General features: G+C 39.4%; 1 protein-coding gene across 6 annotated transcripts in view; it reads right to left on the bottom strand.

Moving 5' to 3' along the window:
- Nucleotides 1–15438, bottom strand: part of mtus2b (microtubule associated tumor suppressor candidate 2b) — a 33781-nt gene extending 18343 nt beyond the window's left edge. For 5 of the 6 annotated variants that reach the window (XR_015851464.1, XR_015851465.1, XR_015851463.1 and 2 more), the window contains exons 1-7: nucleotides 15312–15438; nucleotides 11789–12985; nucleotides 11301–11475; nucleotides 10523–10702; nucleotides 8268–8351; nucleotides 6093–6262; nucleotides 60–126 (exon numbers count right to left, since the gene is read on the bottom strand). Coding sequence is in view for 3 of the 6 variants with exons in the window: in XM_088344989.1 (XP_088201115.1) it covers nucleotides 60–126; nucleotides 6093–6262; nucleotides 8268–8351; nucleotides 10523–10702; nucleotides 11301–11475; nucleotides 11789–12922 (1810 nt within the window). In the remaining 3 variants the exon portion in view is untranslated. The remainder of the gene's footprint in view (nucleotides 1–59; nucleotides 127–6092; nucleotides 6263–8267; nucleotides 8352–10522; nucleotides 10703–11300; nucleotides 11476–11788; nucleotides 12986–15311) is intronic. The other variant, XM_088344991.1, reaches the window with a different exon arrangement.
- Between the last annotated feature and the right edge of the window lie 8831 nt (nucleotides 15439–24269).

Raw genomic sequence — 24269 nt, 5'->3', positions numbered from 1 at the left:
GAGGTTGCATGTATTCTTGCTAGAGTGCAACGTTGTTTCAGCGTTTTTGGCTCACTCACCCACTTCATCCCTGATCCTGGCCAGCTCCTGGGACAGCTCCCCCTCCCTCACTGCTGCACTCTCGCTCTGTGACAATAACACACGGAGATAGTTTATGACCTCACCGTCTCGTTTCCCGGTCGTCATCATCCAACCGCTCCCCACTGTTACAGCCCTCCCAGCCGCGGACTCCTCCCTGTTGGGCGTCATGTGACCTCTATCTTGGCCACCGGGTTGGATTTCTTTGCCGATAGATTTGGAGCAGAATGTATTGTTATTTGATATAATAATAATTACCGGTAAGTTTATACATTTTTTTTCATTTTACATTTTCGAATTGATTATGATTTTGAACATTCTCTGATTTGTATTCATTTATTTAAGTTTGCATTATTTATTGATTAACTTGTTTTTTTCTAGTATAAAAAATAAATGCTAACGATACAAATAAAGTTTAGAAAAAAAGGATGAATAATGTTTGAAAGAAATAAAAATCATCTGCCAGGAAAAATATGTTAAAAAGTCCGAGTATTTTAGACAAATACAAAAACAAAAGAATGTAATATTGATAGTAATAATAAAAATATGACAAAATTAGAGAAAATTATTAAAACAAGCAAACTTAGTTAAGAAAAATGATTCCCTTCAAAATAAAATACTATATTTCCTTACTAATGGATTAATGACACTTTGGAGAAGAAATTACGAAGATTATTTTTGTTATTAACAATTAATATCGTTCATACATTACAATGATTAACGAATTAAGGCTCACGGACGAACAGATTAATTAATTGTCAAAAATATTAAGAACTATCATTATTATTTTGAAATAGTACATATAATTTTATCAAATTAATTTCGAGCAAAATATAATCGAATTATTATTAATTGTTATAATAATTCATTACACATTCATTGTTTAACTTTCAAATTGATTATCGTTTATCATTTATTATAAATCTATATGAAATATAATTGTATTTGAGTTATTTATATGGTAAATGGTCTGCATTTATATAGCGCTTTTCAAGTCAATGAAGACCTCCCAAAGCGCTTTACAATGTACTTCACATTTCCCATTCACACACACACACTCACACACCAAGCCATGCAAGGCGCCGACCTACTTATTTGCCATTTTTAACTTTTTTGGGTGATAAAAACATTTTAAAATATTTTCTCACATGTTTAAATGTTTACATGCTACGTTCTATATTTTCTTATTGATCATTTTTGTAGAATTATGTATATGTGTTTTTATTTTTTGTATATACTTTTTTAGTGAAATGTATCATTTATTTATTCATTATTATTGTTAGTCATAGTTTATATTTATAATTTGTAAATATCATATTATTGTTTTTTTTTTACTTATTTTTATCTTTTAAGTATTATATTACATATTCATTCTAAAATGCCACGTCATAATTTTATAAACGATATAAATGAATAAATTATTATCCATCCTAATATTATTCTTTTAACATTATTTTGAAGTTTTGAACACATGTACATTCTGGACTACCACTAGTAGCCTAGATGGTAAGGCGCCCGCTTTGAGACTGGGAGGTCGGTGGTTCGCGCCCCGGCCAAGTCATTCCTAAGACTTAAAAAGTGGTCGGCGGCGCCCTCTGTTGGCTGCGGCTGCATCGGCTCGCTACAACGGGTCAGGTGCAATCGACATTTCGTTCTGTGTACATTGTTACACAGAATGACAATACAAGGAAATTATTATTATTATTATTATTAGTTTGGTAAACAATGTACACACATATATACATATATACATAAACAATATGTTTTTACTAATGACAATAAAGGCAATTTGATTCCAATTTATTATACAGGGACGTCTGGGCTTCCCTTTTAAGGCTGCTGCCCCCGCGACCCGACCTCGGATAAGCGGAAGATAATGGATGGATGAATATTATAGTATAAACACTAAACAGACCTACCAATACAACCTCTTAAGTTATTGTCTTTAAAAAGGGGCAAATGTTATCTTTTTTTTGCACATCGTTCTTATCTTTATATTTTAAACAAGCTACACACTTTTACCTTATGTTCACATAAAAACACAAATCTAATACCGCCGTGTCATTAGCATAACTTCATTAAAATCCAGTATAGCAGCAATCCAATAAATCGGCCCGTCCAGAAAAACACCCGCCAGGCTTTGACTCAGCATCATCAATCATTAAAATAAAAGTAAAAAACACACCAAATGCATTCACACAAATACAGAAAAAAAGGTACAACATGCGTCAAGGGCTTTTCCACCTGCCGGCTTTACCAAACAAGAAGTCCGAGAACAGCGAAGGCCCATGCAAGCTAGCCGGCAAGCTAGCCGACTGCAGCATCCCTTGGCCGGCAAGAGGATGCGGAATGATGAGGAGTAGGAGAAGGAGGAAGAAAAAGAGGGAGGAGGAGGAAGAGAAAAGGAGGTGGAAAAAAAGAAAGAGGGAGGGGGGAAGCCTCTGGAACAAAGACTGGGTAAGTCCGAGGAGAGCACGCCCCGCCTTTCCCTCCTTAACCCTTCAAGCACCACTAACGCTGTTATTTAAAAAAACGTTTTAACCAGTACAGATAAAAATATTTCAACAGTGTTCATACACCTTTTTCATGGCTAAATTTCAAGCACTTCTCAAGCACTTTCAGGGCCAATTTTTTTTTTACTTTAATGACTAATATAAAGTTGCTATCTTGCTGCAGGCACTTACTCTGTTATCATGAGCTGTTCCCGTCTATGATCTACAATAATTTTTGACAATGTGCTTCTATAAATTGACGCGAATTCTGCCAATCAACATGCAGCTTTGCTATGTCGCACTTGTTTACAAACAAGGAAAGGATAATTGACTTAAATACGGATGTATGTATAAAAAGCGGAAAAATTAGCCAATTTTAAAGACTGATGATCTTTTGCTTTCTTTTTTGTTTTTAAACTAATTTTAAATTATATGTTTTGCGTGTTTTTTAGAAGATCTATATCTATGTTTCTTTGCATTTTATACTTTATTTATAGCACCGAAGAGGTAATCTCTGTAATTTCTATTTAATTGTTTTGCACTTTCAGATTCAGATTCAGATTTCAGATTTACTTTATTGTCATTCGTATACACGTGTATACAGAACGAAATGTCGATACATCTGACCCGCACAGTTACTTTGAACGTCAGCCGGGATAGATAAGATTAACCATGTCTTCGTCAGAATTTTAGCGCAGCAGTTCGTCATCTCGCGGTTTGATGACACTTCCAGTTGTTAAATGGTCCAGTTTATTGTCCAAAGAGCGAACGTTGGAGAATGGATGGGAGAGGCGTTTAGCCTTTAGGCTAGCTGTTAGCACGGCCCGACAACCTCGCTTTCAGGGATTTGTATTGTTGTTTCGACTTTAAATCTGTTCACTGTTTAAAAAACGAAAATTGTTTTGTATTTTACTTTTTTCAAATTTATTTTTCATGTGTTTTTTCACGGATCTTCTGCAGAACACATGAAAATATTAATTACTAAAGAAATTGGTGAATAATGTTTCATCCATCCGTCCATTTTCTGTGCCGCTTATATCCTGGGGGTGCAGGAGCCCATCCAGCGGACTTCAGGCAGGGGACCCTCTGAACTGGGTACCAGCCGGTTGCAGGGAACACAGAGACATACAACTCACTTGCTCATCCACACTAGGGACAATATGGACCGGACAATTAACCTGACATGCAAGTCTTTGGAATACAGGAGGAAACCCAAGCAGGCACAGAGAGAACATGCAAGTTCCGCACAGCAAGCTGGCATTGAACCCTGGACCTTCCCATCGAGGGGCTGCGCGCTGGCCACCCATCCACCGTGCCGCCTTAATGTTTTTTCATTATCGATAACATATCATCCATCCATCCATTATCTGCACCGCTTATCCTAAGTAGGGTTGCGGGGGTGCTGGAGCCCATACCAGCCATCCTCGGGCAGTGGGCATGGGACAGCCTGAACTGGTTGCCAGCCAGTCACAGGGCACACAGATTCAAACAATTCGCTCGCTAAATTCACACCTAGGGACAATTTGGACCGGCCAATTAACCTGACATGCATATTTTTGGAATGTGGGAGGAAACCGGAGTGCCCGGAGGAAACCCACGCAAGGACGAGGTAAATATGCAAACTCCACACAGGAAGGTTCGATCTCATGACCTCAGAACTGTGCCGCACACGCGCTAAACACTGTGCCGCCGTGCTGTCCGATAACATCTCATTTGAAAACAAAACAAACAGTAGCCGAAAGAGCCTTCTCAGTGAGCCGAAAAAAAGACGATTGGCTGCTCTCTACTTAGTTCAGAATGCATTACCGGCTTGCGATACGTAGCATAGCCATTATCATTAAAAAAAAGACAATTCCCACTCCGGCCACCACCTTTTTGACCTGTTGCCCTCTGGTAAGCGTTACAGGTCTCTCAAAACAAGGACAAAGAGGCTCAGAAAAAGCTTCTTCCCCAGGGCCATCACAACCCTAAACGAACACACAAAACTGTGAAATTATATCTTGCGACAATTTTTTTTTCTCTTTTTGTTGTTGCTGAAGGAAACTGTGAAAAAATATATATTCATACACACCTTTTAAATTTCTGAGTTTTTTTAATTACTGCTGCTGATTATGATTGCACTTACTTGAATTCCACTATTGTTACAATGCACTATTCTTCTTCATTGCATCATTATAACTTGGGCCAGTTTTCTAAGCACTACATTGTAATGATTTTTTTCTTGACTTGACTTTTGCCTATAAATCGTTAAGTTTGATCTTTTTCTCCTTAACGTCTTTATTACATGTGTTACCCTGGAGTGTCATGTCTAATTTTGTTGCATAAGATGTTTCCCAACTTTGATATCAATGACAATAGAGACAATTCTATTCTACTTGCTTGTTTTACTCTTCATTTATCGTTGTGTCCTACTCATAAGTACAGCGACCTTGGGTGTCCTGAAAGGAACTTCAAAATACAATGTATTATTATTATTATTATTATTATTGTTAAATGTTGTTGTTGTAGTGTTCTTATAAAACTTTTAGTGAAAAAAAGCAGTTTTTGCAAAATAATCTTTTCCTCTCCAAAGGCTTCCGTAACACTACCTAAATAGTTAAAACTATTTTGTTTTTCTGTACTGGGTCTTAAAAAGTTAAAGTGACCTTTATGGATTGGAGGGGCGTGGAAATCAAGCCCGATCACAAATAGTTACAGTATGTAATATATTCACCACTAGAGGTCATTTTAGCTTAGTATAGAGCTGAAGCATGTGCATTAGAAAACTACCGAAACATAAAGGATATTACTTGGCAAAATTCGGAAGCCTACATCTATATTTTCGTGTGTGAATTTTATTCAGCAACAGGACAAGAAAGCTGCTGTTAATCTCCGCCAGCAATAACAAAAGATAGAGCAAACTAACTAGGTCGAAAAGTTGAAAATGATAAGCACAGGATGGTTGAATCAAGGGATTTGGTTATGTTTAGCAATGGAAGGGTGAGTGACACTGAAGGACGCAATGGGAGCAGGTAAAAAAAACAATAGAAACTAGCGGTGAGCCACAGCCTGCAGCCAAATGGTTAACATGAGTGGTTAGAGAAAGAAACAGTGGATGAAAAGTGGAAGAGGCCTGAATGATGAGACTTGGTGACCATCATATGCACAGCTCAGCTGTGGAAGGTGTGTGCCAATAAAGGCAAAACAGTTTTGGCTAGCGGTGAGCCATAGCCTGTATCCAATGGGCTAACAGTAAGGGCCTGTGAAGGAGACCGTGGAAAAAAAAGTGACAGTGACAAGCAGGGCTGCTTGAATCACGGCACGCGGCAATGTTTAGTTAGGAAGGCAAGTGACACTGATGGACGAAACAGGAGCAGCTGACGATTACAATAGCAGCTAGCGCTAAGCCATAGCCTGCCTGTAGCCAAGTTGCTAACAACAGTGATTAGAAAAGGAAAGTGAGAAAAAGTGTAAGATGCCCGAATGGCAGGAGTTGGTGACTTTCACATGCAGGGCTTAGCAGCCATCTTGCGTGTGGCGAACCTTCTGACAGAAGTGCTGTGTGGTGATAGCAAAGACGCTCATGCAGAGCGAGGCTTTCTTCAGCTGTGCTTGAAAACTTTGCAGCTGTCGCGTTTGCTGTTCGCAGCGTTCCCGCAGCAGTTTGATCAGTGCTCGGTCAACTTCCTGAGATGAACCGGATCGTCCGCGAACTGAAACAAACACATAAATGATGTCACTTGTAGAGGTGGACCGATTATCAGGCAGGCCGATTATTAGCACTGATATTTGGGAGTTTGACAGATATCGGTATCAGCATTTTCAATTATTTAGGCTCAGATACAACTGAGCCTTTCTCTCCCTCTTTACTGCTTTTCACATGCTACCCACCTCGCGCCTTATGATTCAAATAATATTATAACAATAACGATAATACTAGTAATAGAAATGATAACATTAATACTAATGATAATAATAATATTATTAATAATAATGATAATAATAAGAAAAATAAGATCAAGAAAAGGAAAAAAATACTTTAAAATGTTGCTAAAATATGATAAAGATTTAATTATTAAAAATTAAATGCTCAAATTATCTGCCATCCTCAGCCCTATCAAGGATAAGTGGTGCAGATGATGGGTGGATGGATTATCTGGCATGGAAAACAGTTAAAAATATTGTTATTGAAATAAATACAGAAAATGAATGTAAAAATTAAATTGAAATGATAAAAAGTATGGAATCAGGAAAATAATACTTAAACTAGTTTTTAAAAAAATAGCTAATAAGGAGAATAATAATTAGAAAATTATATTGCTAAAATGTGATTAAATAAGAAAACATCATACTTAAAAAATAATATTATTAAAACAATAGTTGTTATGGATATTTGTTGTTTGAGTTTATCAATACAAAAAATGCTTAGAATGAGCAATAAAAACTAGCAAGCTAAAATTAATAGTAAAATTGGAAATTTAAACAATAAAGAAATAGCATTAAAATACTAAAATTAAGTGATATGATAAAGTAAGAAAATAAATCTAAATTAAAAATTGAATAAAATGTTTGTGTAACAAATGAATTCCTATTAATTAAGTAATAATAGAAATATAGTAAATAAAAATGTTAAAAAATAAGGAAATTTGAATAATAAAATTATTAAGTAATTTGATATAGTAACACAAAATCAATCCTAAAAACTATATAATTGATACAATCATTATTTTTGAAATAACTAATTAATACAAAAAAATAATGCATCAAATAACAAAATAATCTGTCAGAAAAACAAGATAATAAATACACCCAAAAATATAGTAAAATTAAAATGTTAATAAATTAAAAAAAACAATAATCATAGTTAAGTAATTTTGAAAAGTAAGACTAAACAATACTAAAAAAACCTAAATAGAAGGGAACAATATTTATTTAAACAGTTATTTAACAACAAAGACTAATGCTCAAAATGACAAAATAATCTATTGGATAAACAAGTCAAAACAATACTCTGAAAAATATGGTAAAACTAATAAATAAAATGAATATAACAAGGAAATTAAAAAAATACTATTATCACCTAAATTGGCTGCATCGGCTCGCTACAACGGGTCAGGTGTATCGACATTTCGTTCTGTGTACATTGTTACAAAGAATGACAATACAAAGGAAATTATTATTATTATTAAATTAATGAATTATATTGGTATTTTAAATGCTGCTGCTAGATGTGTTTGCACTTATTTTCATTGCGCTACTGTATTGTTACGAAGCACTATTCTTTGTCATTGCATTATTATTCTGACCTCAACCAGTTCTTCGAAGCACAATGTTGTAATTGGTTTTTTTTTTTATCTGAAAAGTCTTTTTCTTCTTTTCTAGGCCTCTCGACTGATTAACTGATTTCATTCTTTTCTCACTACGCAAGAAAATGTAAAATGATCATTAATAATAAATGAGTCCCCCATTTGACGTATGCTGTGCTGTAGTCTCGGAGTGGGATGGATGTCGCTGCTGGAGACTGTTGCCATAGCAACAAAGGGGTAGGCAGGATGGTGCTGGTCGTCAAGTGCACGCCGGAGACTGATGATGTCGAAAACCGACTCTGCCGCTTTACACGGATCAACAACTCCTTTTCGCCTCACCATGCGTGTCGCAACCAGTAAATTGTGTGCATGGCATTTACGCTAGAGCGCAACGTCGTTTGTTGGGACTTACCAGAGGATTGAGGCTTGGGTGAAACCACTGCACATTTTTTAGGGGATGAAGCCTCTGACTCCTTCAGTGTTTCTTTTTTCCAATCTGTGCAAAGAGTAACAAAAAAAAAAAACTTTAACATAAAAGCACCATTGAAGTTCTAGAACGAACCCGAAAGTTATTTATAGAACCACGGCTTGAAGCGGGGGTTGGGAACCTAAGGCTTGCGAGCCAGATAAGGCTTTTTTCATGAGTTCATATGGAAGCTCATTAAACAATTTAAGTTCACTGTTGAGACACTTTATGATGAAAACCCAGAGAACAAACTGTAGACACTCAGAAACACCAGCCGAGCACGGAGCAATTTGATTGGGTGACCAGTAGGGGTGGGCGAAGCCATGCACAAATCGCACTTCTCTCAGCGCAGCGCCGTCTGCACCGAAGGTAATTACGTCAGTATCCTCATTTGCAGTATCTTGAGATATTTTTACAAAATAACTCTGCTTGCACCTTGTTTTGAAATCATTATTTATGAAACTGAAGGTCAAGGTCAAGTAATTCTGGGAGGGAGACAATTTTAAAGTGGCATATTTGTTAATATGGGACTTGGGCTCTGGCATTATTATTATTATAAAGTCATCTAATGTCCCACAGTGAAATAAAATACACTGTAAATTTTAGTCTGGAGAGCAGGTTTGGCGGTTTTGCTTAGAATTGTCTTAAAATGTAGATAGATAGATAGATAGATAGATAGATAGATAGATAGATAGATAGATAGATAGATAGATAGATAGATAGATAGATAGATAGATAGATAGATAGATAGATAGATAGATAGATAGATAGATAGATAGATACTTTATTCATCCCCGAAGGGAAATTCACATTTCCAGCAGCATCCCTGAGCTGAGAACAGTACAATAATAAAGCCAAAAGAATGCAATATACAAATACCCAGTGTGACGTGCAAATGCCCACTGTAGCGTGTTATATAGAGTAACTAAATAGTGCTACACAGAATACATATTGCAGTAAGATTCGGTAATATCCAATGTAGGTGGTGTGGTTTAATGTGGGCCTTTACTCTGCCGGGTGGAGTTAAAGAGCCTCATGGCATGAGGAAGAAAAGATCTCTTCAGTCCGTAGGGTTTGGCTCTATACTCAAATAAATTACGGCTGTTATGGCTCTTTGGGTCAGAAAGGTTTCCAACCCAAATCAAAGTTAAAACTTAGTAAAGTCAAATCTTTATCTTGAACAGCAGTACTGAAAATAAACGGCGGATTCAGCACCAGTTTGTATGGTAAACTCTTTACATGATTAACACAATTTCGAAACAGTCCACTTTTGAGGTTCCAGAATTGAAAAAAAATAATACATTACTATAATCCAAGATTTCATTAAAGTTAAGGCAGCTTTAAATCTTTAACAGTAGTTAAACCTTTCACTTGGACAAAGCAGAACTCTCTTGAGGTGTCACAACTAAGAAAATAGTGCCGTTAACTCGGGAGTTAGGGCATCTTTAAGGATTTAACCTTGCAGAGTCAATGCCTTCACTTGGACAGCAGTACTGAAAAGTTTGTCTCCTCTCGTGTTACTTTTCTCCAAGCTGTGAAGAGTGGAACAAAAATAGTGCTGTTAACTCAATATTTAACACTAGCTTGAAAAGCTTCAATAGTTTAACTTAGCAGAGTTAACTCTGTTCAAGCTTTAAAATTGCCCTAACTAAAAAGCATTATTTTTCTTGAATTCAGTTTTTTAGTTCTGGAACCGCAAAAGTGTACTGCTAGCTCAATGTTAAAACTTTAACTGCACCTTAAAGCTACCTTAACTTTTGAATAAACTCTCGAGTAAATGGCTCTGATTTTTAGTTCTGGAGCACCAAAAGTATTACCACTGTGTCCAAGTTAATGTAACTTAAGCTTTAGAGCTAGACTTAACTTTTGGGTTAAGAGTGCTATTTTTAAGGTCCTGGAACCCCCTAAAAAGCTTCTGAATACATTTAATCAGACATGTTTGGGAAGAGTGTTGACATAATGGTCAGAAGGAAAAATAGAGCTGCTTGTTTTTGTGGGGGAATAAATCATCGGCGAGGCCTGTAGCCAAGTAACAATAATAATCCCTCTAAATTTTCCCTAACCATATTAATTAAAAGTAGCCCAAAGGCCTACTATCAATAGTTAAAATAATTGATTCAGTAGCTGTGGTGTGTTGAAAACAAACTGAGTTTGTTTTGAACCTCCAGAGTTGTGATTCTTTAACTCAAAAGTAAACGTACTCTGTGAAGACCGGCAACTTTTCCCATCACTGGACATGGATGACAAGCTCCTCACTATGCCAGCGGTGTTGGTTCTGGCGGGAGGCAAGGAGGAAAACCCTGGAGGACGAAGACCAGATGGGCCCGTCTTCAGAAAAACATTTCTCGGGGAAGTTTCTGAACCGAACCTCCTTTGTTCCCCTAAAGGGACAAAAAATGATTATGCACAGTACAAGTAATGCAATGTGTATTGCACAATGTGAATATGAACGAATTAGGCCTACTTTAAATTTCAGAACGAAAGAGTTTTCCCCCCAGTGATTTAGGATCCAGTATCAGTATTGTCACACAAACGCTGGTGACCATCAAAGCTCATCTCTGAAGAGCAGGATAATGCTTTACACTGAAAAGCAACAGTGACCAGATGATGAAGGAGCTGTATCTGAGTCAAACCAGGAGGCTTCTCCAGCTTCTGGTAACCACGGAAACCAGTGGGAGCAAACTTCTACTGGCCTGAAGAGAGATGTACCTGCCCAAGAAACACCACAGGGAGTGGTGTCCCTATGACCCACACACGTATAAGATCCATGTTCCATGAACCCTGAGACCCATGGGATAACTCGACCCAACCTTTATGGCAGTTTTGTCACTAGACAACATAAATTACGTTGTATTTTGAGTATCCCTAGCATAGGTATCTATCCCCTGCTATACAGAATGTTTACTTTGTGATCTCTACATTGAAACGAATTCATGTCGGGGTTTATGATCCCAGAGGTTGATCTCCAAGCTATCTTACCTGAAGTTTCTTGGAAGCTGTGTGCTGCTGGGTGGCCAAGGACAGCCAGTGAAGGACCAGCTTGTTGAACTTGTGACTTGGATGTGGGTTGTCTGGTGACGGCACCCACCCCCAGCTGAGGCCTGGCGGATCTGGGCGAGCAGTGGATGTTGCTTCCATCTTGAAAGGCGTGCTGCTGCAAAAATGTGGGCAAAACAACACTCAATCATTAAAACCATAGTTCACATGGTAATCTTTAAAGTAGATAAGTCTTAGACCAAGGGTTTTTGAACTTAATTCAAACATTGCTCCAAACTAAACCCTCAACATTCAACCTTAACCTTGGCTTCAAGTCCAACACCAGCTGTAGCCCCTTACTATAGATGCAATTGTAATCCTAGCTGGGACCGTAACCCTAATTTCAACGCTAATCTTAGCTGTAAGTACAAACCTAGCTCCAAACCAAACCCCGGTGCATACAAGCTTACTGATTCTAAACAACGTTTTACCTCGAGGAGACATTTCCCAGGGAGGTTTTCGTGAGGAGGATAAGCTCCGTCTACGGGTTTCATCCCAGTGGAACTATGTCCAGACAAGTCCTGCCTGTATTTATCCATAGTTGCAGAACCCATCACCAGTGATCCTTTAGACATCGGTCCAACCTTCTGATCCACTTGCATGCCAGAGTACGAATAATGGTTTAAGTGGTGGACTTCAGGCAAGGTGTTGGTTCCCTGCGGTTTTCCTTGAGTATTCTTCCGTACACAGGTGATTATTTTCGGACGGATGTTTTTGGTTTTTGAGGGAGAAGTGGACTTCTTTGGATCAGTTTCTTTCTGCAAGGTGGTGACAGGTTTGGGGATTCCGCTACCCAGGACGGTTTTCAGTGCCTTGGTGCTTTGCCCTCTAGCTGGAGAGGCAGGGGGTATCTTTTTTGGGGAGGCCGATGTCCCTGTACGGCTGGAAGTCACCCAGGGCTTCCTCCCTTCCAAACTGGAAGACCGGGAGACATTCTCAAAGGAGCTTTTTTGTTTTGTGTAATTTTCAAAGGACAGCTGCTTTTTGAAGCTCCTATCAAAAGAGTTCTGTTTTTTCAAGGAGTTGTCGAAGGATCCTTGTTTTTTGATGAGTTTGGTGGGAGTGGCTTTAGGTTTGTGGGGGCTTCCTTTTTCATCATTGTTATTTCTGATGGGGGACGCTTTGTGTTGGTTGTTTCCTTTCTGGTTGTTGTTCTGATTGAGCTTGTGGGCTTCTGGCTTGAGATCCTTAGTGGAATTTAGGTTCAGATCTACCCAGGAATCAAGGATTTTATCAGTGCTGCAGGACGGCGAAGTTCTGGCTTTGTTGTCCACTTCCGCCAAAGGTTGTTGTTCCCCGTTGCGCTCTCTAAGCCCAACAAAATCCTCCCCGTCCTCTACCAGGTACGCCTCCAGTTCCTGACACTCCAACATCTCAAATTCAGCCAACTCGAGGTCGTCGCACTGGGAGTCAGTTCCCCAGATGACCACCTTGTCCCGCTCCGATAAGGGGTCACGTCCGCCTAATCCACTGACTCTGTCGTCACCTGTACGGTTAGCATTACCATCGGCCGGCGCTTCCTCCCCAACGTTACCGTTCTGCAAGGGCGCTGCTGGCTCGTTCATTTTGGGATCTTCAGTTGCGTCTCAGTTCTGGCAGTTCAGGGAACCTTTGTTCCATTTTTGGATCTGAATTAAGAGAAAGATTAGAAAAGTCTGCAATCTCCAAAAGATAGAATATCTTTAACTCAACCTCAAACTCTCATTTTGACGTTTGGACACTAGTCAGCCTGGATTCAGCTTTGCTTTGGCAATTAGCGCCACCAACAAAACCCCAAGCCAGAATTAGCTAGCTGCTGGGCACTAGCCACATCAGTAACTGGCATTAGCAGAACAAATTTGACAATTACTTAAACTGAAGGTGTTACCACACTGGCCACTAGTCTTTGGAGATACATACATAAGGGCTAGCTTCACTTTGGTACATCACCAGCCTTCTGTGACTAGCGAAATTTTAGCGACTGGCTGTAAGTCGCATCAGGCATTAGAATTATTATTTGGGAGGTGTTGCCACCTCAACTGCTAGCTTATCTAGTTACTAGCATCAGGGGTTAGCGTGGCACCCAAAACCATTGGTTTAGCAGCTGGCCCTTAATCAATTAGCATCCGGCAGGTGTTGCCACATCGGCTGCAAGCCCCTGTCGATACAAGCTTTCAAAACTAGCATAATTTTGGTAGTTAGCGCCAGCGGCTACCTGTGTCTAATATTACATCTGGCATTAGCAGACTAGCATTCGCATATCTAAAGATGAAACCCATTATGGTCTTTTGTATTTATTACTTATTGACAGAGTATTTATAGTTAGGAATATTAGACGCTGGCACCATTTTGGCAGTTAGTGTTATTGGCTAACAACAATTTTCTTAAGCGTCTGGCCAACAATTAGGATATCTAAGATGGAACCCAGTTGGATGTTCCTTTGTGGTTTGAGTCTTCATGAATTATAACTCATTTATAAACAGAGGCTAGTTTCACTTGAACAGTTAGCGTCACTGGTGAGAGGCAAACTACGATTGCTTTAGCCGCTGGTTGCTAGCTACATCAGCAACAAGCATTAGCATATCCAAAGATCAATTCCAGTTGGTTATTCATGTGTGGTTGGTGTCTTTCTTCTCAAATTTTATAATTTATAACAAGCATTAGAGGCTAGCTTCACCTTAGAAGTTAACATTGTCAGATAGCTGTGACTTCCATTGCTAAATTTAATACTTTATTATGTACTGAAACCATATGCAAATCCTATTGATAGATTCGAGCATTTGTTGGACAAAATTAGGTATAGCTGTTTTTCTTTATTTTTAATTGTTTTTCGTTTATAAATACCTACTGTATTATCGAATAATAATAAGTGGAGAGACTATTCAGTTAATCGTAATGCAGAACACAAGACACCATGCAAACCAGAAAAGTAGCAATATCGTGAAAAATGAACTGTACTGTATTTTATTTTGTAGTGGTGCTAAATAGAGAAGAAAAAATATGATAACCATTGAGACGAAGCTTTCGATCATTCAAAAGTTAGCAGAATGAGCATGAATTGTTACCATCGCAAAGGAATTCAAACAAACGATGATCAGGACAATTACCAAGAGTAAGGAGGCGAATAAAGCAACAAAGATTTCTAAGGACACCCTAAGTTTACTTTCCTCCGCCATGCAGCAATTTCACACTACAACCCTACCTCAAAACAAATTCACGCCATATCCCGGGGGTCTACTGAACACATTTAAAAACGCTTCTACGGACAAAATTAAGTTTTTATTGATGCTAGCTGGAGAACAGAGATAACAGCCCTGTTGTGACGACTTCACAGCACCCCAGAGACGCGGGAAATTTATGTTCTCCATTCCTTCTGCCCCTCCCCCTCTTTTATGGTGGGGCAGGTCTTCATGCTACCTGATCGGGTCCTCTTTGCAGCTTTTGTTATGCAACATGAGAGATGTAAAGTCTAGTTATTGCAAAGATATTAAAAAATATCAATTAAAAATTTTAAAAAAATGTTTGATATGGGAGGGACTATGAATGGAATTCTCATGAAATATTTAGGATACAAATGAAGGACATGTCTTGCTTCCAATGACCCACTTACTCCCGTTTTGTAATCTTAGGTAGCAGACAGAAGGGAGGGTGATTTCTGACCTTTATCATTATAATTGCTTTTCTCGTTTTTTGTAATTGGGGAAAACTGCAAACAAATATTTTGATGCTTAGATAACAAGTGATCACATTTTATTAAGCAGCATTTCCCATTAAAAGGTTAATCATACACATTTGGTATATATAATGTTATCAATAAAAGTCATAAATGTTTAAAAAAAATCTACCGTAAAGTGAGACGCGCCACTTTCGCAAATCAACAAACACAAAATGACGACTGCTCCCCCGCCCCCCATTGGAAAACTCGTTCGGATGTCGTTTTCGTGCAATAAAAAAATGAATATAAAAAGTCCTTACCGAAAAAGAAGCATCAATAGATCTTAATGGTGATGAAAAAGACGCCCATTCTTCAGCATCCCGCCGAAAAAAAGGCTGGGAGGAAGAGGAGGATGAGGAGGGCGTGTAACGCCCACGTGAGCAAGCGCTATCTAGTGGGCATATGTTGAATTGCATTGTGATTATAAAAGGATGGAAAGTGATTCAATTTGTCCGATTTTTCTTGTTTAATTGTTATGTTGGAGCATGACAATTTTAATCATGTATTCATGAAATTTATGGATTAAAATACTTGGAAAAAAATAGAAATAAAGCAAACACTTGTGAATAAAATCCATGATACAAATAGAAAAGTGAACAGAGTGAACTGATTGTAAAAATATTGCATCAAAACAGTTTTTTTCAACCTTTTTTGAGCCACGGTATGCTTTTCATCCAATAAAAATACACACAGTCATTCAAAAATGTTTTAAAATGAATCCCCAACACTAGTATCATGTTGTTGTTGTTTTTAAACCTCAAATTATTATCTCGCTGAAATTGATGATATAATGTTTTTTTAAATTTTTTTGTGGTAACTGGCTCAGGAGGTGATACGGGTTATTATTCGTTCGGGAGTATAATTTTGCTGTCACTTTGGAATTTTTGTGTTTTTAGAAACATAACAAAAATAATACTTAAAATGAACAAAATGTATCAGCCAGAGGAATTATTTTTACTACAATCTTTTTTTAAAAAAATAAAAAGAGAAAATAAAAAAATAGCAAATTTACATGCAAAGTTTTTACATTATTTGATGTATTTGTGTTAAAATCACCCAGAGTGACTCAGATAAATATTTAGGTGTCATATTTGACCCCGATCTGTCCTTTCAAACACACGTGAAGAATTTTACTAGAACAGCTTTCTTCCATCTTCGCAACATTGCGGAGATTACAATTTACGCGTTCGTTACTTCCCGTCTCGATTACTGTAATGCACTACTTTCCGGACTCTCGAAGTTCACAATTAAGAGCCTTCAGCTGGTTTCAAAATGCTGCAGCGAGGCTTTTAACTAAGACAAGAAAGTTTGATCACATTACCCCGATTTTAGCTAACCTGCATTGGCTCCCTGTTAGCATAAGATGTGATTTTAAGGTTCTTTTGGTGTTATACAAAATCATACATGGACTTGCTCCCTCATATTTTTCAGATTTAATTTCCCCCTATGTTCCGGTCCGGAGCCTTCGCTCTGAAAAGGCTGGTCTACTAGTGATCCCAAGAGCCAAGAAGAGATCCACAGGTTCGAGAGCGTTCTCCATCCGGGCCCCAGTGTTGTGGAATGCTCTTCCCCCTAAGATTCGATCTGCAACCTCAGTGGAAATGTTTATATCTAAGCTTAAAACACACTTCTACTCTATAGCATACAGGACTGTCTCAGAAAATTAGAATATTGTGATAAAGTTCTTTATTTTCTGTAATGCAATTAAAAAAACAAAAATGTCATACATTCTGGATTCATTACACATCAACTGAACTATTTCAAGCCTTTTATTATTTGAATATTGCTGATTTTGACTTACGGCTGAAAAAAACTCAAAAATCCTATCTCAAAATATTAGAATACTTCCTCAGACCAAGTAAAAAAATAATTTTATAACAGCAAAACTAAATCAAACATTTGAAAATGTCCATTGATGCACTCAGTACTTGGTTGGGAATCCTTTTGCACGGATTACTGCATTAATCCGGCGTGGCATGGAGGCAATCAGCCTGTGGCATTGCTGAGGTGTTATTGATGCCCAGGATGCTTCGATAGCGGCCTTCAGCTCATTTGCATTTGTAGGTCTGGTGTCTTTCATCTTCTTCTTAACTATACCCCACAAATTCTCGATGGGGTTCAGGTCAGGGGAATTAGCAGGCCAATCAAGGACAGTGATGCCATGGTCAGTGCACCAGTTACTGGTGGTTTTGGCACTGTGGGCAGGTGCCAGATCATGCTGGAAAATGAAATCCTCATCTCCATAGAGCTTTTCAGCAGATGGAAGCATGTAGTGCTCTAAAATCTCTTGGTACACAGTTGCATTTACTCTGGACTTGATGAAACACAGTGGACCAACACCAGCAGCTGACATGGCTCCCCAAACCATTGCTGACTGTGGGAACTTCACACTGGATTTCAAGCAACTTGGATTTTGCTCCTCTCCAGCCTTTCTCCAGACTCTGGCGCCTTGACTTCCAAATGAAATGCAAAACTTGCTTTCGTCTGAAAAGAGGACTTTGGACCACTCTGCAACTGTCCAGTGCTTCTTCTCCATAGCCCAAGTCAGACGCTTCTTCCGTTGTCTTGAGTTCAGAAGTGGCTTGACCATGGGAATACGGCTATTGTAGCCCATTTCCCGGACACGTCTGTGAACTGTGGCTTTTGATACCTGGACTCCAGCTTCAGCCCACTGTCTTTGAAGCTCCCCCGAATTCTGGAAGCGGCTCTTCTTCACAATTTTGTTAAGGCTGCGGTCATCTCTCTTGGTTGTGCAGCGTTTCCGGCCACATTTTTCCCTTCCAACAGACTTTTTGTGGATATGCTTTGAAACTGCACTCTGTGAACAGCCTGCTCTTTGAGAAATTTATTTTTGTGTCTTACCCTCCTGATGGAGGGTATCAATGATGGTCCTCTGGACAGCAGTCAGATCAGCAGTCTTCCCCATACTTGTGATTTAGTTTACTGAACCAAGCTGAGTGTTTTTAAGGCTCAGGAAACCCTCGCAAGGTGTTTCGAGTTAATTAGATGATTCAGGTGATTAGTTGAATAGCCTACTTGTATACTTTTTCATGATATTCTAATATTTTGAGATAGGATTTTTGAGTTTTCTTAAGCTGTTAGCCAAATTCAGCAATATTAAAATAATAAAAGGCTTGAAATAGTTCAGTTGATGTGTAATGAATCCAGAATGTATGACATTTTTGTTTTTTTAATTGCATTACAGAAAATAAAGAACTTTATCACAATATTCTAATTTTCTGAGACAGTCCTGTATAATTAACCTATACTTTATGCTGATAATACAGTAGTCTTTGATCCGTGCAGCCCTTTGAGTTTCTATGTGATTAAGGGCTATACAGATAAACATGACTTGACTTGTCTTGACTGTGCAAACCTAAAGCCCCAATATGTAAGATTTGACCACTAGATGGCACTGTGTTGACTGATACGAGTGAGGCGGCAGACCGGACACACGTAGCGCCTTCATTCAATCAATGTTTTGTTTTAGTTTTTTTACTGGATGAATTTTTTGTACCACTAGGCCACACTAAATATTACACACTTTTCCTTTAAACATTTAATAAAAAGAAAGGGCCCACTTGAAGGCCTTTAGAACAGGTCGGACTCTCCTTATTAGGAAAGCTTCTCTCCCTGTTCTCTTTGTAAGTTGAAAATCTATGTCTTCTCTCCTTATTTTGAGTGTCTGTTAAAGTTTGCACTTATCATGTTTATTACAAGTAACATTAAGTCCTAAAATATATTTCCCTTTACTACTTCATGAGCATATGGTTAGTGTATAAAAGGAATGAAAAAGAAATCATCAATCTGCCGCCACCTACTGATATGGATGAATGTACTCGGCTGATGAGTTGAAGAATTCAAACATACTGAACAATGGCATGTTTTCTTTTTTGCAAGACAAGGGTCACACGGCACAATACTATAAAAACACTACATTAAAATACTTTAATCAAATTTGAAATGTAAGCAAATCCAGGAAAAATCTCACATACAAATTGCAAAATAAGATAAGTCAAATTGTTGTGAGAAAAAACATTAGAAATATTCAAATACATTTGGAAACTAAGGAGATATTACTTAAAATACTCAGATAAAATCAAAAAGAAAAAAAAGTATTTGTGAATCAATCTTGTAGAAATCTAAAAAACAAAACAAAAAAACCCAACAAAAAACCAAGCAAGTCTAATTTTAAAAAAATCAATAAATATCTCAATTTAAAAAAGTCTAGTAATCATGAGTAAAATCCAATAAATTCTCATACATAAATTTGAAATTAAGGAAATGTAGGTGAAAAAATACATTTTAAAGCAAAATCCATAAAAACATCTCACATAAAAATTTGTAAATATGCTATCTTCTACTTCTACTTCTACTTCTACTTCCGGCGCCGAATGGCAGCCACTCCAGCAGCTCCCGTGTTATTTTCGCTACTTTTGTGATTTATTTATTTGTTTAGTTATTTTTGCTTACTTTATCAGTGCCTTGCAACACTTGGATTACTTTCTATCCTATGGATATGGGTTTCAACTCGCAAAAATACGTATATTCAAGAAACCTACTCCTCGACCTGAAGAACTCTCGAGCCGGCACGGTCCCTTTTTTACCTAACGAGGTAAGGCGACCCTACCGGGGTTGCAGAGCCGGTGCTAAAGTAAAGGCTAAGCGGCTAGCGGCGAAGTGGCGATATAAGCCCACGGTACCGTCCATAATCATGGGGAATGTCAACTCCCTACCGAATAAGATCGACGAACTGGCTGTGCTTGTGAAAGACATCAAAGCATACAGGGAGTGCAGCTTGCTTTGCTTTACGGAAACGTGGCTCACGCCTAGCATCACGGACGCTAACATCGCGCTAAACGGCTTCTGCGCTGTTCGGGCTGACAGAGGGACAAAAGTCAGTGGGAAGCGCAAAGGAGGGGGACTGGCTATCTACGTGAACACGAGGTGGTGTAACCCCGGGCATGTAAAAACCAAGATCTCTATCTGCTGCCGTGATGTCGAACTTTTGGCTGTAAGTCTCCGTCCCTATTACATGCCCAGAGAGTTCGGACACGCCATTGCTGTCATTGTTTACATCCCACCGCGCGCTGATGCGGAAGTAGCGTGTGACGTCATCCACTCCGCGGTGGCAAAACTCCAGACACAACACCCGGAGGCTGCAATGTTAATCTCAGGGGACTTCAACCACGTGACTCTTGATAAGACACTGCCCTCTTTCGTCCAGTATGTGAACTGCAAGACCAGGGGAAATAGGACTATTGACCTTCTGTATGCGAATATAAAAAATGCATACAGCGCTAAACCACTGCCTGCCCTTGGAAAAGGAGACCACAACCTCATTCTGCTTAAACCACAGTACAAACCAAGAGTGAGGAGGCTACCAACAACCACACGCTCATTTAGAAAATGGTCCACCGAGGCAGAGCAGGCTCTGAGAGACTGCTTTGGATGTACGGACTGGGATGTCCTGCTAGGGTCCAGCAGTGGGGACATTGAGGAGATGGCAAACTGCACTACTGACTACATTAAGTTCTGCATGGACAATGTTGTTCCTATAAAGACTGTACGCTGCTATGCCAACAACAAGCCCTGGATCACGAGAGACATCAAGTGCCTTCTGAACCAAAAGAAGAGGGCCTTTAAAAATGGTGATCATCAGGAGCTAAAACGAGTACAGAAGGAGCTCAAAGTCCAGCTCCGGAAAGGGAAGGAGCAGTACAGGAGGAAGTTGGAGAAAAAGCTGCTGAACAACAACATGAAGGAGGTGTGGGAAGGGATGAAAACAATTACTGGCTGCAGCACCAAGCAGGGAGTGGCTGTGGATATAGATGTGGGGCGAGTCAACCAGTTGAACAACTTTTTCAACAGGTTTGACCACTCCGCCTCATCCTCACCCCTGAGTTGTGCAGCTGTCCTTCCCCCTCCCCCTCTGGACACTAGCATGGAAGACATCCCCCCACTAAAAATAACTTCAGCCCAGGTGTGTGGGGAGCTGAGAAGGCTACGAACCAGCAAGGCAGCTGGTCCGGATGGAATATCCCCCCGACTGCTGAAAGCCTGTGCGTCTGAGCTGGGAGACCCTCTACAGCGCATCTTCAACCTGAGCCTTGAACAGGGGAGGGTCCCTCAGCTGTGGAAAACATCCTGCATCATCCCAGTCCCAAAGAAATCAAGACCAGAGGAACTCAACGACTTCAGGCCAGTCGCCCTGACATCACATGTGATGAAGACCATGGAGCGGCTGCTGCTGCACCACCTGAGGCTACAGGTCCGTCACGCCATCGACCCACTGCAATTTGCTTACCAGGAGAAGGTGGGAGTGGAGGATGCTATATTATACATGTTACACCGATCCCTCTCTCACCTGGATAGGGCGAAGGGGGCTGTAAGGATTACATTTTTGGACTTCTCTAGTGCCTTCAATACCATACAGCCTCTGCTACTGAGTAGGAAATTGACAGAGATGGGAGTTGGCTCACACCTTGTAGAATGGATTACTGACTACCTGACAGGCAGACCGCAGTATGTGAAACAGGGGGGCTGTACATCGGACACCGTGGTTAGCAGCACAGGATCTCCGCAGGGGACCGTTCTCTCTCCGTTCCTATTCATTCTATATACATCGGACTTTAAGTACAACTCTGAGTCCTGCCATGTGCAAAAGTTTGCCGATGACACTGCGATCGTGGGATGTATCAGAAACGGGCAGGAGGAGGAGTACAGGAAATTGATTCAGGACTTTGTCCGATGGAGCGACGCAAACCACCTGCACCTAAACACCACCAAGACCAGAGAGATGGTGGTGGACTTCAGGAGAACCAGAACTCACCCGGTTCCTGTAACCATCAAGGGAGAATGTGTAGAATTTGTCCAGACCTACAAATACCTGGGTGTGCAGCTGGACAACAAACTGGACTGGACTGCCAACACAGAAGCTCTATGTAGGAAAGGGCAAAGCCGACTTTACTTCCTCAGAAGGCTGGCCTCCTTCAACATCTGCAAAAAGCTCCTGAAAATATTCTATGAGACAGTAGTGGCAAGCGCCCTCTTCTATGCGGCAGCGTGTTGGGGAGGCAGCGTCAAGAAGAAGGATGCCTCTCGTCTCAATAAACTGGCTAGGAAAGCGAGCTCTGTTGTGGGCAAAGAGCTGGACAGCCTAGCAACAGCAGCTGAGAGACAGGCACTGAAAAAGCTGAGGTCAATCATGGACAATCCATCGCATCCGCTTCACAGCATTATCTCCGGACAGAAGAGCAGTTTCAGTGACAGACTGCTGTCACTGTCTTGTACTACGGACAGACTGAAGAGATCTTTTCTTCCTCATGCCATGAGGCTCTTTAACTCCACCCGGCAGAGTAAAGGCCCACATTAAACCACACCACCTACATTGGATCTTACTGCATTATGTGTTCTGTGTAGCACTATTTAGTTAATCTATATAACATGCTAAAGTGGGCATTTGCACGTCACACTGGGTATTTGTATATTGTTTTCTTTTGGCTTTATCATTGTATTGTTCTCAGCTCAGGGATGCTGCTGGAAATGTGAATTTCCCTTAGGGGATGAATAAAGTATCTATCTATCTATCTATCTATCTTAAATTCTTGGGAATAAAACGTATTAGAAATACAAACCATACAAATATTTGTGGAAATGTAGATGGTCTGCATTTATATAGCGCTTTTCAAGTCAATGAAGACCTCCCAAAGCGCTTTACAATGTGCTTCACACTTTTCCCTTCTACACATTAACTAACCGATCGCAGCGTCAGCCATGCAAGGCGCCTACCTGCTTAATCGGGGCATTAGGGATTCAGTGTCTTGCCCAAGGACATTTGGACATATAACACGGAGGAGCCGGGAATAACTCTTTTAAAAAAAACGAAAATAATTGGAGTCAAATAATTGTGAATAAAGTCCATAAAATAAGATGGTGTGAAGCATGTGCGGTAACCAAGTGAAGAGTACAAACATGTTTGTGTCATGCCTAAAGTCGAGCATGGTGTTGGGAATGTCATTGTTTGGGGCTGCACGAGTGCAACATGAATTGGGAAGTTGCATTTTATTATGGGAAACACAAACTCTAATCCATGTCCAGGAGAAATAAAGGGGTTCAGGTGGGGGGGCGGGGGTGGGCGGGGGATTGTTACACAAAATATTGATATTTTACTGAAGGGTGTACTCACTTTTGTTACTAGGGGTTTAGCTTCAAATGGCTATATTTTGAGTTTTTTGAAGGGAAAAATAAATTTACACTAGCTTTAATTGTGTCAAAGTGATGTTTTTTCAGTGTTGTTCAATTTAAAACTATTATGAAATCTCTGCTGAAATGTAAAGGGTGTACTCACTTTTGTGATACTGTAGTAACTAGTAAACAGTCAAAACCGAACTTCAAAAGTAAAAGACAAAATTTATAGATTTTGTTTACCTTGGAATTTCTATAATGGACAACATCTATCATAACTGTACTAAAAGGTTTGAAAAAAAGAAAAAAAATGATCTGAGAGAATAAACAAAATTTAAATATAGTTTTTAAAAGACAAATTTGGATTAAAAAAATAAAAGATGTAAGAGGGCAGCGCAGCAGAACAGTGGTTAGCGTGTGTGCGGTACGGTTCTTAGGTCATGGGATCAAACCTTCCAGTGTGGAGTTTGGATGCTCTACCCACGCCTGCGTGAGTTTCCTCTGGGTACTCCGGTTTCTTCCCAAATTCCAAAAACATGCATGTTGGGTTAATTGACCGGTCCAAATTGTCCCTAGGTGTGAGTGAACAAGTGAGTTGTCTCGTCTCTGTATACACTGCGAATGGCTGGCAACCAGTTCAGTGTGTATCCTACCCTCTGCCCGTAGATAGCTGGGATGGGCTTCAGCACCCCTGCGAGCCTAATGAGCATAAGCGGTGCAGTTAATGGATGAATATATAAAGAAGTGGCTCCTACTGAATATGGAAAACCAGTGTGCCGTGAGACTTTGTCTAGTGTGCTTTAAGGAATTGCCCAATCTCATTTTTGTGTGAATTGTTGCTTTCTTTCAGTGATCAGCCAGGTAACTATCATTTATTTATATTAGAACGAGGCAGCAAATTATCTTTTTCTTTTTATCTGCTCATGAGATAAAACTGTATATATAATTACTTATTGTATTTGCCGAAGCTCTTTAAGATTGCACCGCAAAAAAAAAACAACATATCAATTCAAGTAATGATTTTGCATATT

This window comes from Urocampus carinirostris, chromosome 10 (genome assembly GCF_059441175.1).
Source record: "Urocampus carinirostris isolate Australia breed hairy pipefish chromosome 10, RoL_Ucar_1.0, whole genome shotgun sequence".
Lineage (NCBI taxonomy): Eukaryota > Metazoa > Chordata > Actinopteri > Syngnathiformes > Syngnathidae > Urocampus > Urocampus carinirostris.
This window is presented reverse-complemented; position numbering and strand designations above follow the sequence as displayed.